The sequence below is a fragment of the Arachis ipaensis genome, chromosome B8 (genome assembly GCF_059453495.1).
Source record: "Arachis ipaensis isolate K30076 ecotype BB chromosome B8, ASM5945349v1, whole genome shotgun sequence".
NCBI lineage: Eukaryota > Viridiplantae > Streptophyta > Magnoliopsida > Fabales > Fabaceae > Arachis > Arachis ipaensis.
In genome coordinates, this window is record NC_142443.1 from 16,744,240 (window position 1) to 16,760,099 (window position 15,860).

The 15,860-nt window shown below is 32.6% G+C and overlaps 2 protein-coding genes across 2 annotated transcripts; one reads left to right on the top strand and one right to left on the bottom strand.

Moving 5' to 3' along the window:
* The first annotated feature begins 1,666 nt into the window (after positions 1 to 1,666).
* On the top strand, positions 1,667 to 5,348 carry GAUT12 (galacturonosyltransferase 12). Its single transcript, XM_016315267.3, has 6 exons — positions 1,667 to 2,277; positions 3,025 to 3,080; positions 3,187 to 3,342; positions 3,477 to 4,067; positions 4,215 to 4,517; positions 4,654 to 5,348. Exons 1-6 carry the CDS (start codon positions 2,064 to 2,066, stop codon positions 4,936 to 4,938), a joined length of 1,605 nt encoding a protein of 534 aa, XP_016170753.1. The 5' UTR covers positions 1,667 to 2,063; the 3' UTR covers positions 4,939 to 5,348.
* Positions 3,304 to 6,809, bottom strand: LOC107613321 (plant/protein (DUF1995)). Its single transcript, XM_016315268.3, has 3 exons — positions 5,622 to 6,809; positions 4,395 to 4,863; positions 3,304 to 4,283 (listed from the first exon to the last, which is right to left on the bottom strand). Exon 1 carries the CDS (start codon positions 6,613 to 6,615, stop codon positions 5,698 to 5,700), a length of 918 nt encoding a protein of 305 aa, XP_016170754.1. The 5' UTR covers positions 6,616 to 6,809; the 3' UTR covers positions 3,304 to 4,283; positions 4,395 to 4,863; positions 5,622 to 5,697.
* Between the last annotated feature and the right edge of the window lie 9,051 nt (positions 6,810 to 15,860).

The following is a 15,860-nucleotide window of genomic DNA, read 5'->3' on the forward strand; positions in this document are numbered from 1 at the left end:
AATTTGCGTATAATTGATTTATAATATTTTTCTGAAAATAAATTGAGAAGAAAGATGTATCACGTCAGCATATTTAGCGTTAAAAATTTAGAATATAAGCCGTTGTAGAATTAGAATTATTAATTATTGATGATCGGCTCATGAAACATAAAAAAAAATCATAATAATTACTAAAAAGTATAAAATAGAATATTAAAAAAATTGACACATTTTAACATAAATAATAATTAAATATTAATTTATATATGATTAATTATATAATATTTTTCTTATATTATATAGTATTAAAATATGTCATGTCAGCATATTTAATACTAAAATGCAACCTAGTATAAAATAATATAACACCTAAGAATATAATTTATATTAATGGTAAGTTTTAGCTATCAGAAATTTGTTCAAGACCAAAAAATGATAAATAAAACAAAATTATACCTAGCATATACATAAACCCTGCTTTTTAACCTTGAACATTATGCGTACAATTATTATTATTATTAAGTATACATATGAATAAAAAGAAATATTAGGAGGTGTTTTTGTTTTTTCGGGAGGGGGGTGTTTCTACGAATCCTTTTTAAATATTGTTGTTCTTTTGATAGCAGAACAAAACAAAGTTTATGCTTTCTTAATGAAAAACATTATTGTTTGTAATTGTAATAGAATTAGTAACATTTTATTCATGCTCTATTAAATTGAAATGATATATATTTTGGACAATAGTCATAGACTCATAGCATATTTTCCTTTGAATTGGTGAAAATGAATCTTGATAATGATAAGACAGAGAATTTCGTTCCACCAAATAATGCACATTAATAGAGACAAACCAAGAACCATATTATGAATCTACTAGTCAAAGCTGCTTTTACTAATTGCCAATTAACCCTTCAAATATAATAATTTCCCCTAAAGTTCCCTTACCTTGCTATAGAAACGCCACACAAGTCTCTAACTACTTTAAAGTTTAAATCTCAATATGATTCTAAAGGAAACTAAAAAGAAAATTAAAAACGTTTACTGAATTCTCACTCCACCAACCATTCCATTCCATCAACCGCAACATACTAAGACAGAGAAAGAGGGCTAGTCATTTTCCATATAAATAGTACTTTAAAAACTCTTATGTGCTAAAAAGCTTCATGTGATGGCAAACCCAAGCATACAACACCAAACAATAATAAAACAAAATGCTACATATTTATTTTACTGATTTAGTGATTTATTATTAATACTCTCTCCAAATTTATCATACTTTTTACTCTAAATTTTTCACATTAGTTGGAAAATATCAAAATAAAGAAGTTATTATTACAAAATACTATCATTTAATAACCAAATTTATAATATAAATATCACATCTTTTAATCTACTTAACACTATCCAAAGAGTAAAGATAAAAATTAATTTAATTAATATATTAAGATATTATGAACCCAACACAATGTATAGTAAATTTGATTTTGATAAATTGTCAATATAAATCAGTTTTACACGTACATCCAATCACATGGCGCTATATCAATAAAAATAATTACTTTTATATTGATCGCACAAAATGGTCATTCGAAAAAACATACGGATTGAACAACTGTATAAAATATTTTATATTGTAAGTACATCAAAATTAAATTCATAATAAGAAATATATATAAGCTCGTGTTTTGTTCTGCCTCAACTTCCCTCCTTCAAAACCAAGCCAATACATAAAACTTGAACCAAACAGCACCCATTTTTTGTTCCTTCCTCTTAGTCCAATGTCTCTTTCTCCTTAACAACCCCAAGTTCACCTCAAAATTATATAAATATTTATGAAAGAGGCCTCAAACAGCACCATTGACATGCCTGGCCCAAGTGCTAAGCAAGGTTAGGTGCAAGACAGCAACCTTAAACACCATCAAATCCTTTCCTTTTTACAACCATAACCTGACATGGGGTCCTTTGTTCTCCTCCTGAATCATTCATTCATCAAAAGTTGAAGAAGGAGGAGGAAGAACTCATCATATAATAGTTCTTCTTTTTCTGCATTTTTTGGTTTTTTTTGTTGGCACTTTTGGACAACAATGCAGCTTCACATATCACCAAGTTTAAGACATGTAACTGTGCTACCAGGAAAAGGGTTGAAGGAATTCATCAAAGTTAAGATTGCGTCGCGGCGAGTCTCTTATAGGATGCTCTTCTATTCACTCCTGTTCTTCACATTCCTTCTCAGGTTTGTGTTTGTTTTGACATCAGTGGATGGCATTGATGGAGGAGAAACCAAGTGCTCTACCATAGGTACTACTACATTATCACCTTACTCTCTGTTTCTCACGCGCCCGCACGCACGCACATAGATACACACAAAGTACCAAGCATGAACACATGCAGATGCAGTCATGGACAGAGTGAATGTGAAGTTGGATAAGCTTTCAATACTAAATTTATCAAAGCATATTTTTGCTATTATTTTACAAAGCTTTGAATCTTTTGATTATTTTTTAAATAGCTTTTCTATTTGGCTGCATTCCCCTCCTTGAACAAATCATAACCGACTTCTGATTTAATAAAGTTATATTTATATTATAATAGCATTTCTTCTCACATGGAACCTGTATATATTATATAGTATGTCATTTTTTCAAATTTGGATGATGTACTTGGACACTAAATTTTTCTATTTGATCAGTGATTTTATTAATTCACACCTTACCATGTGAGAACTGCAAATCTGTAGTGATATGAGATGCATCACTCATAAAATTCATTTGAGAATTTAAGATATATCTCATATAAAACCACTTTATAGAAGTTATGTTCTTATTAGAAGTACAAAGATTCAAAGTGAACTCTATAATTAGTAAAGTTTAAATTTTGAACTTTTCGGGTTTATTATGAAAAACATGATTATATGCAATCATTGACCTTCTCAAGCAAGTAGAATACCCTTTTTATGCATTACACATGGAAATTATAGTTCTAATAAAGTTGTTTCATTTTGGATTATATATGACATTTTGATTTATTCCAAATCATATTTTGTAGGTTGCTTGGGAAAAAAACTGGGGCCAAAACTTATGGGGAAAAAGACTGAATCAAATGTAAACTCCTAAACTCTTCCAATTATATATATCACAATCTGAATCAAAAGAAAATTATTTGACCTGAATATTTGTTGAGATTGAAAATTATATTTGTTTCTGATAGGTGCCAGAAGTAATATACCAAACATTAGATGCACCCCTTAATAAAGATGAGCTAAAGGGAAGATCTGATATTCCACAGACTTTAGAAGACTTCATGACAGAAGTTAAGAAAGGTGGATTTGATGCCAAGACATTTGCTGTTAAACTCAGAGAAATGGTTCCAATCTCTTACTCTTTCAAATGTTTTTCCAATGTGTTTGGTTTATATAATTTGCAACATATAACTTTTGTTCAAATCAGTATTTGAAACTAGAAAAGCATATTAAATGTAACCAAAGGTGATTTACTTAGGTGACCCTTATGGAACAAAGGACCCGAAATGCAAAAATCCAAGAATATCTATATCGCCATGTAGCATCGAGCAGCATACCAAAACAACTTCACTGCCTTGACTTGAGGCTGGCCAGCGAGCACACCAACAACGCAGCAGCACGGCTTCAGCTACCCTCTGCAGAATTAGTCCCTGCCCTAGTTGACAATTCCTACTTCCACTTTGTCCTTGCCTCAGACAATGTTCTGGCTGCTTCAGTCGTTGCAGCATCGCTTGTCCGCAACTGTTTGCGGCCCCAGAAAGTTGTTCTGCACATAATTACAGATAAAAAGACTTATTATCCCATGCAGGCATGGTTCTCCTTGCACCCTTTATCACCTGCTATAATTGAGGTCAAAGCATTGCATCATTTCGATTGGTTTACAAAGGGTAAGGTGCCTGTGCTGGAAGCAATGGAGAAAGACCAGAAGGTGCGGTCACAGTTTAGAGGAGGATCATCAGCTATAGTAGCAAATACCACTGAGAAGCCACAAGTTATTGCAGCAAAGCTACAAACACTTAGTCCCAAGTATAATTCAGTGATGAACCATATCCGAATACATCTTCCAGAGGTAAGAAGGATAGAATAGGAAGTAAATCTTTCTCTATTCTTTTTTCCTTTTTTCGAATTTTCCCCTCCGGGAAGCTTATAACTGATAAGCCTAATCTGTATTCAACCCTGTGATGCTTATTATTGGCGCAACACATTTTTGTGACAGTTGTTTCCAAGTCTTAACAAGGTGGTCTTCCTCGACGATGACATAGTAATACAAACTGATCTTACGCCTCTGTGGGACATTGACATGAATGGAAAAGTCAATGGAGCAGTAGAAACATGTACTGGAGAAGATAAGTTTGTGATGTCAAAGAGGTTGAAAAGCTATTTGAACTTCTCTCACCCTCTCATATTGAAAAACTTCAATCCCAAGGAGTGCGCCTGGGCTTATGGAATGAACATTTTTGACTTGGAGGCTTGGAGGAAAACCAATATAAGCTTTACATACCACCATTGGGTTGAGCAGGTATATATTTGCAATCTTCCATTCCACCAAAGTAATACTATAGAGTAAATTAAAAGAAACTAGCCAAACTACTTTTGATAGAATTCAAATTTGTCATTTAAATTTGAGATTTCACATTCTTTTTCACTTTATGCAGAATATAAAATCAGACCTGAGCCTGTGGCAGCTAGGCACATTACCTCCTGGGTTGATTGCATTTCATGGCCATGTTCACATTATTGATCCTTTCTGGCATATGCTGGGATTGGGATATCAAGAAGACACAAGTTTTGCTGATGCCGAGAGTGCCGGTGTCATCCATTTCAATGGCAGGGCGAAGCCATGGCTAGACATAGCTTTTCCACAACTGAAGCCATTATGGACTAAATATGTTAACTTTTCGGATAAATTCATCAAGAGCTGTCATATTAAGGCATCATAGCTTATATCTTTGACCAAAAACATGACATTGTTGATGAGTTGAAGAAATGGCATATGCATACAGAGGGAAAAAGAGAAAAATGTGAGAATTCTTCCAAACACAAGGCCTTCTTCCCAGACTAAAGACAACTCAACAATAATACGACACAACGCTTCTTCTTTCACTTTTTCAAGATTTTCTTTTTAACTCACTTTCTTCAGTTGAAAATTCTCAGATTCTTTTCACTTAAATCCATATTGTACGTATGAGTATATCTATAGAAAATATACATATGCATGTATAAAGAGTAAAGACCACAGCTTTTTGTTTTTGGAGGAAACAAACATGTGAGTTCATCATGGTTGGTTAACTTCTGTAAGATAAAGAAATAAATGATCAAAAGTGAACAAGAGAGACAAATGGCAATTAAATCTGATTCTGTTTCTATCAATATACAATGATATATTATATCAAGCTAACAACAGATCTTCTCATCATGTATTTCATATTCAGGAAGTCCTATCTCACTAGCTTGCATTACATGACATAATACCTCATAAGAACATGGATAATTAACTATAATGCAAGCAGAATATCAAGAATTTAAGGGATAACCCTAGTAAGTAATCTGAATTCTCATTCAAAATTGGTGAGTAACTATTACATGCGCATTTCATAACTAAATGAAAATCACAGCAGTGTACCTATATTCACTGAGACACCATATCTCAAACAAACTATCCCAAATTTGAAGACCAATCCTTAATCCTTTCTTCCTCACTACTTTCTTCCTGTCACATTGGATACCAACCCCTTAATGAACTTCGCCGACTTGGTTATCGGCGAATTCATCGCCATCACATTGTACAACACATTCTCAACTTCAACAATGGTTGGCCTGGCCTTGAGTGTTGAAACCAGCTTCATTTCTTCCCCTTCTTCCACAAACACATTCCACTTCTCACCACTCACAACCCCATCTCTCACACACCTAAAAACCACACCTTTTCTCTTGCTCAACAAACCCCTCACCTCTAACCCCATGAAACAATAAATCACTTCAAAGGAATTCACAAACCCAGATAAATCATCATCAAAGTTACCCTCTTCCTCAAATGCCCATTTTGGATTGAACATAACCACAGGCCTAGGGTTAAATGCATCACTCACGGTTCTAACCAGGTCCAACTGTGAAACCTCTGGCACAAAGAACACTGCCACATCAGCAGAATTCAAGATTCTGGGGTCCCTGTTCTGAAGTGAGGGAATGTCAAAGTGTTCAACTTTGGTATCTGATTGGGACTTAAAAGCAGCATTTGCAGCTTCTCTCAATCTAGGGTTAGGCCACAGAACCAAAACCTTAATGGGAGAACCTTTTCTCTTGATGGGTATGTCCCCAAAAACATCAAGGGCGAGTTGGGAAATGGAATCTGGTGAGCCATCAATGAGTGGGATCTCAACCCTGAATTTGGGTTGCTTGAGTTTCTTGAACTTGCCAATTAGTTTTGAGGAGTTGTTGAGGGGCTTCTCCAAGGTTGTTGAAATGGATGTTTTTGCTTGTTGTATGGCCTCATCCTTTGAGTTGGGAGGGTTTGGGGAAGAGAGTGAGGAGTGGATGCATGTTAACGATGATGACGATGGCTTGGAGATTTGGATAGAATGGAAATAATTAGAATTAAGAAAGGATAAAGATGCCATTGCATTGGAAGAGGAAGAGGAAGTGGTTGTCTGAACTCTGAAATCTCAACTCAAGTAAGCAGTATCCAGATAAGATGTTCTGTTCAAAACTTTAAATCACAACCTCAGAACGGTTCGAAATTTCGAAATTTCGAATACTCTATAGACTATAGAGTACAGACTGTGGTGCCGATCAACACTACTTCAACGATTCTGGAATAGGAATTCGACCGGATAACAAACTATAAACGAGTGAATCCAGTAATGGTGAGCGTGGTCCAAATCCAAATCGATCCAAATTGGATTCTATTTTTTATAAATGACTGCATTGGATCGAATTTTGGTTCTACTTTATAATAGATCCAATTTAATATAAATTGTACAATATGTTATAATATTATTTTATTATATTTATAATTATATTTATAATATATTTAATTTATTATATATTTTTATATTATTTATATATTATTATTTAATAAATAGGGTTAACCACAAAAAATTTTCTCGAATTATTTAAATGCTGACAGAAATGTACCTGAATTCTACTATAGACAAAAATACCTTTAAATAATTTAAAAACATAATAACAATATCCAACAGTAAATATATATTTTCAAAAAATGCCTTAGAAATTGAATTTTGATGTGATTTTTTACAAGAATAATTAAAAAAATAAGATATTATTATTCTTAAAATTTGATAATTTTTTTCTAAGTATATATTTTTTTGTGATTTTTTAAAAGTATTATTAGTTGTTAACAAAAAAATTATAAAAAAATATATACACAACGAAAAATCACCAAATTTTAAGGATACTAATATCTCATTTTCTTAATCATGCTTGCAAAAAATTGTACCAAAATTCAATCTCTAATATATTTTTTGAGAAATACATATTTAATGTTAGATAATCTTGCAAAAAAACTAATATTAAATATGTATTTCTTAAAATATACATTAGAGATTGAATTTTGATACAATTTTTTGCAAGCATAATTAAAAAAATGAGATATTATTATTCTTAAAATTTGGTAATTTTTTGTTAAGTATATATTATTTTGTAATTTTTTTAAAGTATTATTGGTTGTTAACAAAAACAATTATAAAAAAATTATATACTTAACAAAAAATCACCAATTTTTATGTATAATAATATATTATTTTTATAATCATGCTTACAAAAAATTGCATCAAAATTAAATCTCTAAGGTATTTTTTGAAAATATATATTTACTGTTGGGTATTGTTGTTGTGTTTTTAAATTATTTGAAGGCATTTTTGTCGATAGTAAAATTCGGGTGTATTTTTGTCAGCGTTTGAATAATTCGGGGGCATTTTTGGTGGTTAACCCTTAATAAATATTTTATGTTTAAAATATGATTTATTTATTTATTTTAATTAATCTATAATTTTACTTATATTGTTATGTTATTGTTAAATTTTTAAAATATTGTTAAAATTTGTTAAGTGACCGTTGGTTATTTAAAATTTGATGTTGAGATTTGTTATATATATTTAATTTTTTTAATTTACAAAATCATAAATCCAATCCAATTCAAATCGCTTGAAATTGGATTGGATCGGATCAGATTTTTTTAAAAAATCATCCAATCCAAACCACACCGCAAGTAAAATTAGTGTTCAGATCGGATGAATTTTTGACGCAAAACTTATCCAAATCACACCGCAAACACCCCTAATAATGATTCCTGAGATTCACGCAATTATTCGATTTGGTCTTTGAAATTCTAATATTTTTATAATGGTCCCTCAAATACAGCTTGGGCACCTTAGCGGTCCCTATTCTCGTTTTCGGTGATGAGTCAGTTTTTGGAGTGCTGATGTGGCTATCTGTTGCCACGTTGAACACTTCCAATGACTAGGTAACGTGACTTAATTCTAATTTATATCCAATTTGATCCCTCATTGAATATATAACCCTAATCCCTAATGTGCAGAATGCTTATTGTTGTGCGTTTCAAATTCAGAAACAATGATAGGAGGTGGTAGCACTAACACGGGGAGCTCCGTCTAATCACGTTTCAATGGCTACTCTGCGAGGATGCAAAATTGAGGGGGACAGCGCGAGTGCCTGAATGGTAGTTGTTGTCCAGTTTTGAGGTGGTCTGGAATAGATTCGAATCTAAACAAACATTTTGTCCCAATTATAATGTGAATGAAAAAGTTAGTAAGTGTCCACATCTAGATCACTCAAACAACTCTCGTTATCTGGTGAATAAATCAACACCTCCTTCTTCATTTTTTTAAATGACTCCCTGGTGAAACATGATAACGAATAGCTCATCTATTTGCAAAGATTTCTACAATAGTTATTCCAAAATCCAAAAATAGTAAAAATGATTGAATTTCTACGCTATTTACAACAATGTAACAACATCACAAACCAAATAAACCACATTATTGTAGCCTATACACTTGGTCCCTATTCTATTTGAAAAATAGAGCATAAAATCCCAATCTAATAGAAAAACTATTAAACTCTAACAACAAAAAAGAACGAACAAAAATAAGATATCCAATAAATCCTCACACTATGATTAAATGAAAGAAATATTACGTTTTTGCCAAAAAATTAAAAAAAATCGAGTTGTACTTTCACTGTCAACGATGATGGAGCCATAATAACCTTCCTGCTAAAGAGCAGATGATATCACTCGATCCTTCAATGGCATTGTGGTTATCGCGATGTATACAACCTTAGAAATTAAGCTCTAAAGTAGCTCTATTGATGGAGAAAGAAAGAAGAAAAAGAAGAGTGGAAGGGGAGAAGACAGACAGGTGTTCATGTTTGATCACACTTCGGTTTTGAGCAAAAGAAACCACCAAATGACATTGTTTTGTCCAATGCTGGGTGCAAACCAAAACGGCGTCATTTTGAGGGAGTCCAGCGTGGTAAAAGACGGCCACATCAGCACTCTGACAGCTGATTCAGTGCCAAAAATAACACAGAGACCACTATGGTGTTTGGAGTTCTATCTGGAGAATCACTATGAAAAAATTAAGATCTCGAGAACCATTTCGAGTAATTACATGAATCCCATAAACCATTATAAGGCTTTACTCAACTATAAACCTTTAATTTGTGTTTTTGTTTTCATTTTGTTTTTAACACTTAGATTTTTATTTTCAATGTATTAACTAACTTATATTCGTGAAAGATGTGTTCTAATTTACTAGAGGGATTTTTTATTTATAAATAAAATAAATAAATATTTTATTTACCAATATACGTATTAGTGAGTGCATTTATATTTTTACACTGTTATTACATATTCAGATACATAGGGTAAAAAAAATAATTAAATATAAAGTTCGGGTACTATATACGCAAAATGTGTTACAAGTTAAAATAAATCTCGGATGCACATAAGATTATTACATCGGTGTAGATATACATATCTAGGCCGGAATAAATTTAAAAAGAAATTTAGTCCAGTGTATCTAAGATATTTACCATCTGAGTTGATTTCATTTTTTATTTCATCCATTTTTTATAAATAATTTAAAACTTTAAAATTACAAACTTTTTAATTTAAAATTTTAATGAATATAATTTAAAGAGTAATACTACATGTACAAGGCTTTTTAGTAACCAAATTTAATTAAGTTGGTCTATTACTAATAAAAGATACTCTAAAAAAAAATACGCATGTACATGTACTCCACTAGATTGCGCTTGTTTATCATGTAAAATAGATACACAAAGACACAGACATATAGACATAGACACATACATAGACACACAATAAAAATCAATTGTGTTTGGCAATTATGATAGACAAAACAAGAATATTATTCTTTGTCTATTTTACCCTCAATTAAAAAACATTATCAGCTTCATTACTTCATATTTTTCCTTCCACCAATGTCAAGAACATTTGTTTTAGAAAAAAAAATTACAGAACCAAGAATCAAAATAATTGTATCTATAATATCCTATAACAAGTTTAAATAAGATTTAATATGAGGTTAAAAACTTAAAATTAAAATAGAAAACAAAGACGAGGATCATTGACGTATTGGGATCTTTGTTCTTCACACAGTGGTAGACAACGAGCAACCTTCTTCGTGCCTATGGTTATGGCGACATCATATCTGTGATGACAAACATTAGAAACGAAGACAAAGATGAAGGAGACGCAGGTGGTGAATGCGATGCCGTTGGAGACGGTGGTTCCAGAAACGAGAGAATGAGAAAGACAAATCCAAAGAAAGAGTCGTCGATCTTGGGAGTAAACACGAAGTGCTTCGCATCCGTAGCAACTAAATGAATCTAGAATAATGGACTAGTGGAGGATGAGATATAACAGATTTGGGAGAGGAGGAGTTGAGACAGAGAAGAAGAGAAGAAATGTGATGATGAAGTTTTATGGTTGTTTTGGAATTTTGAAAAATTAATAGGATAAAGTTGTCGAAAAATATTTTTTAATTTGTGTTCGAAACAAAATATCTGTATCTCAATTTTTTGAAGAGACACAAAATATATATTTTTTTGTAGGTATCTATGGGTGAGCATGTCTCTCTTTAATTTATATCTCATAACAATGTACATGTGTTGGCGTGTCCATGTCTTTGATAGATACGGACATCAATCAAACGATGCCCTAGCGCACAATTAGAGCGTGCATTGCATCTTCTACACTTTCTGCAACACACAAATTTTTGTTGGAGAGCATACAAATTTCCAAGCAAAGCACACAAATTTTCGAAGTATAACACACTAAATTTTGCACATAACACAAACTTATCGATATAGCACACAAATTTTTGTAATAGCACACAAATTTTCAAAACGTAACACACAAATTTTCAAAGTATAGCACACAAAATTTTACACAAACTTATTGATATAGTTAGGAGTGTTTTAGTTTTTTCATATAGAAACTAATTTTAAAACAGTTTATAATATAGTGCACCAGTTTAAACCAGTTCATAAAAATAAAACTAGTTTATATGCTAAAACTAGTTTTTAACATATAAAAAATCATATTTAACCAATCTCTCCTCTCTCCTTCTCTTTTTCTCTCTCCACCTCTCTCCTCCCTCTCTCTTAACCTCTCTTATTTCCCTCGATATCATCATTTATCTTTTCGTAAGCTTCTTTCTTAATTTCCTTTTTTACCTTTATTTTTTACGCTTTGATACAAAGATTTTTTGTTTATTATCCTCCTTTTTATAAAATCTTTCATTCTAATATGGTCATGGATTGATCAAACTGAAATTATACATTTATGAGTATACTGTGACACAAAATTTTAATTATTTATACTAAAAAAATTAGTTAAACTATTTTTTTGAACACTCATAGATATAGTATACAAAATTTTGCATATAATACACAAACTTTTGTACATAACACACAAATTTTTACACAGCATAAAAATTTTAGCTGCGAATATATTTTTTAGTTGGGTGAGTCAATGATCTGGGTATGTAGTCCTCCAAAAATTTATGTGTTGCACATCAAAATTTATGTACTGTGCGTATTCCATTAGTTGAGTGTCAATATTTTGGGCATATGGTCCTTCAAAAATTTGTGTTGTATAGTAAAATTTGTGCTCTGTACACCAAAATTTATGTGTTGTGTATCAAAATTTCTGTACTCTAATCTTCTGAATATTTATAAGAGAAGAAGATGATGAAGACGATGAATACGACGATAATGATAATAAAAGAGGATGAGGGAGAAAAAGAGAAGAAATTAAATAACAATAACAACATCAACAATAATATCATCATCAAGAAAGAAGAAGAAGAAGAGTGGTTGCTGCAGCGATGACGACGACAGTAACGACAACGACAACGATGACGACGATGATGCAGCGACGACGACGTTGAAGAAGGAAGAAAGAATGTAAAAAGAGGAGGAGGAGGAGGAGGAGGAAGAGGAGGAGGAGGAGGATGAGAGACAGAATGGCGCATGAGTGGTTTTTAAATTTTAACAACTTGATTAAATTTGGTTACTCAAAAGATTTGGACACCTAGTATTTTTGTAATTTTAATTAAAAATTTAGTTTAATTCAATATAAATAAACGTACTCGTATGATTAATTATGTTTTGTATATTCGATTTTGAAAAAAAAAGTTAATGACTTAAAGTTTTTAAATTAAAAAATTAACAATTTAAAATTTTAAATGCATCTAAGATATGTGCAAAACTAACTCAAGATTTGATACGTCGACATAATATTTTAGATAGTTTTGTGTTCGCTTGATTTTTATTTTATCCGATTTTATTCAAATATTTTAAAATTTTAAAATTACAAACTTTTTAATTTAAAATTTTGATGAATATAATTTAAATTAACAATTTAGTTTAATTTAATACAAATAAACGTACTTGTAGTATTATACTCGTATGGTCAATTATGTTTATATATTCGATTTAAAAAAAATGATTTAAAGATATTAAATTAAAAATTTAACAAATTTAAATTTTAAATGCATTTACAATATGTGCAAAACTAATTCAGGATTTGTTTTTTTAAGATATGAAATTTTATTAATGAAAAATTGCAATAAAGTAATATTGGTCCATTTCACGACTCTAGCAAGGATAAGGTGGGAATTAACCCAAAGAAAAAAAATAATAGAATAACCTAAAAGGAAATACAAAAGGAAACTAGCAATGAGTTATCTTAAGGTGATATTCTTCGTTCATGCTCTGTGCCTCTTCTCAAATAGCATCCGGTTCAATTCTTTTGCTATCAAAAAGCCATTTGTTCCTAAATATCCAAATCCTCCATAGGACCATCACAGGAAGACTTCGATGCTTCTTATTAGAATACTCTTGTTTTATCTTTAGTTGCATCTCGCTCCACCAATTGCAAAAAATATCATCCCCATCAACTCCATTTGGACGACTGAACAAGAGCCCCATATAATTCCACACTTGGCGTGAGTGATTGCAGGTAAACAAGCAATGGGTCAAAGTTTCATCTTCCATTTCACATCTTAGACATATCGTAGGGACAACTTGAATGCGGGCGTGCAATCAATGTCTCACCGGAAAAGTCATTGCGGAGAGCTTTCCATGTAAAGATCTTAACTTTGCCGAACAGTCAAGATATCAAATTGAGTTCCATAGATTTTTGTCTCCGAAAACTGGTGGAAGACTTTCGAGTGACGGGTGAAAAAGATTGAAGCATACCTCTTGTCCTGACTGTATAGAGTAAGAACCCCTTTTTTTCTTGTACCAAATTAATTTATCTTCTTCTTTAATGCTTATTTGAAGTATTTCTTGTGTAATTTCTGTTGTGAAGTTACTGGCTATTAAAGGTGCATTCCAATTACCTTTTTTAGTGATGAGTTGAGACTTGAGAGACCTAAATTAAGCTTGGATTAAGTTCCTGATTCTGTCTCAATATCAATGGTCATTGTCTTTCAACCCAACAATCTTCCTAGATCTTCACTGTTGATCTCCTCCAAGCCCATGACGATTGTATCCGACATCAGCTTTTAGAAATCAAAGAATGTCTAAAATACTTGCTTCTGAATACTTTAGTCACTAGAAAATTTGGTCTAATCATCAATCTCCATCCTTGTTTTCCTAGCATAGCAAGATTAAAAGCTTTTAGGTCCTTAAATCCCAAGCCTCCTTGGTTTTTTGGTCTACACAGTGTATCTCACTTAATCCAGTAAAGTCTCTCTTCTCCTTGTTTTTGCCCCCACTAAAATTGCATAAGTAGTCTCTGAATTTCGTCTATGAAAGTTTCAGGCAGTTTAAAGCACCGCAAAGTGTATATCGGGATAGTCGTACCCATAGACTTAATTAGAACTTCACGATGACTAACCGAGAGTAATGATCTTTTCCTGTGTTGTAATTTTTTTGTAATTTTATCTTTGACATAAGTGAATTTGCTTTTTTCTATTTCTGGATTGTTGTTGATAAACCCAAATATTTATCTTGAGCGCCAACATTCGGGACTTGAAGAATGGTGCAAATATTTCTTTCTCTGATTGCGGTGTATTCCGACTGAAAAATATAGCAGATTTATTCAAGTTCACCTCTTGTCCACTTATACTGTTGTAGTCATTCAAAACTTGTATTATATTTTGGCATGCCTGTGAATTTTTTTTGCTGAAAATTATAGAGTCATCTGCAAAAAATAAATGTGTGATAGTAGGGCAACTACTGTTTAATCTGAGCCCGACAATATCATTATTCTATTCTCTTCTATGTAGCAAATGAGAGAGTCCCTCTGCGCAAAGAAAGAAAAGATAGGGTGAAAGAGGATCCCCTTGTCGGAGACCTCTTGTAGGTTTAAAAAACCTTTAAATTGACCATCTACAGTAACAGAATAGAAAACAGTAGTTACACACTTCTTCATCCATCCTATCCATCAATCACAAAACTCCAATTGACTCATAACCTTCCATAGGAAGCATCATTCCACGTTATCATATGTGTTGCTCATGTCAAACTTCAAAACCAAATCCCATTCACCAAATTTTTTATTCTTCAGAAAATACATGTACTCGTGCTATTAGGACATTGTCACTAATCAACTGTCCCTTTATGAATGCACTCTGGTTATCACTGATCACCCGATTTATTATAAATTGCATACAATGTATCAAGACCTTTGAGATAATTTTATAGAAGACTGACCTTAAACTGATAGGTCGTACCTGACTAGCAGCTTCAGGTATTTTAGGAATAAGACAAATGAGTGTATGATTGAAAGACCTCAACATTCTTCTGCCAGAGAAAAACTAGTGATTGCTTTTATAACATCTTCTTTAATAGTATTCCAAAAGAATTGATAGAATTTCACCGTAAAACTAGGGGTGTCAAAAATTCCAGGAGGCGGGGATCCCTGCGGGGACCGCTCCGAATGGGGCCCCGATGGTGGGAATTTTTCTCGTGGGGATGGGGATGGGGAGAAAAATTCCCCCGAGACAGGCGCAGGGACCCGAGCGGGGATCCCCGTCCCATCCCCGATAATTCTCCGAATTGTTAAACTTACTTAAATACCCTTACTTTATTTCTAACATAAGGGAGTATTTTAGTAATTTCACCCATTAAAAAACCCTAACCCTATCTTCCCTTCTCACCTTTGTTGCTGCGCCGTCTCTAACTCTCTATTCCCACCCAAGAACCAACTCTCCAGACTCCAGTCACTCACTCATCACTCTCCATTTTGTTCAAACTTCAAAACCCTCACAGCTCGCCACCGGCCACTCTTGCGCCGTCACCCTGGCAGCTTCACCGCGTCGTTCTCTCTCTTCAGGCGCGGCGT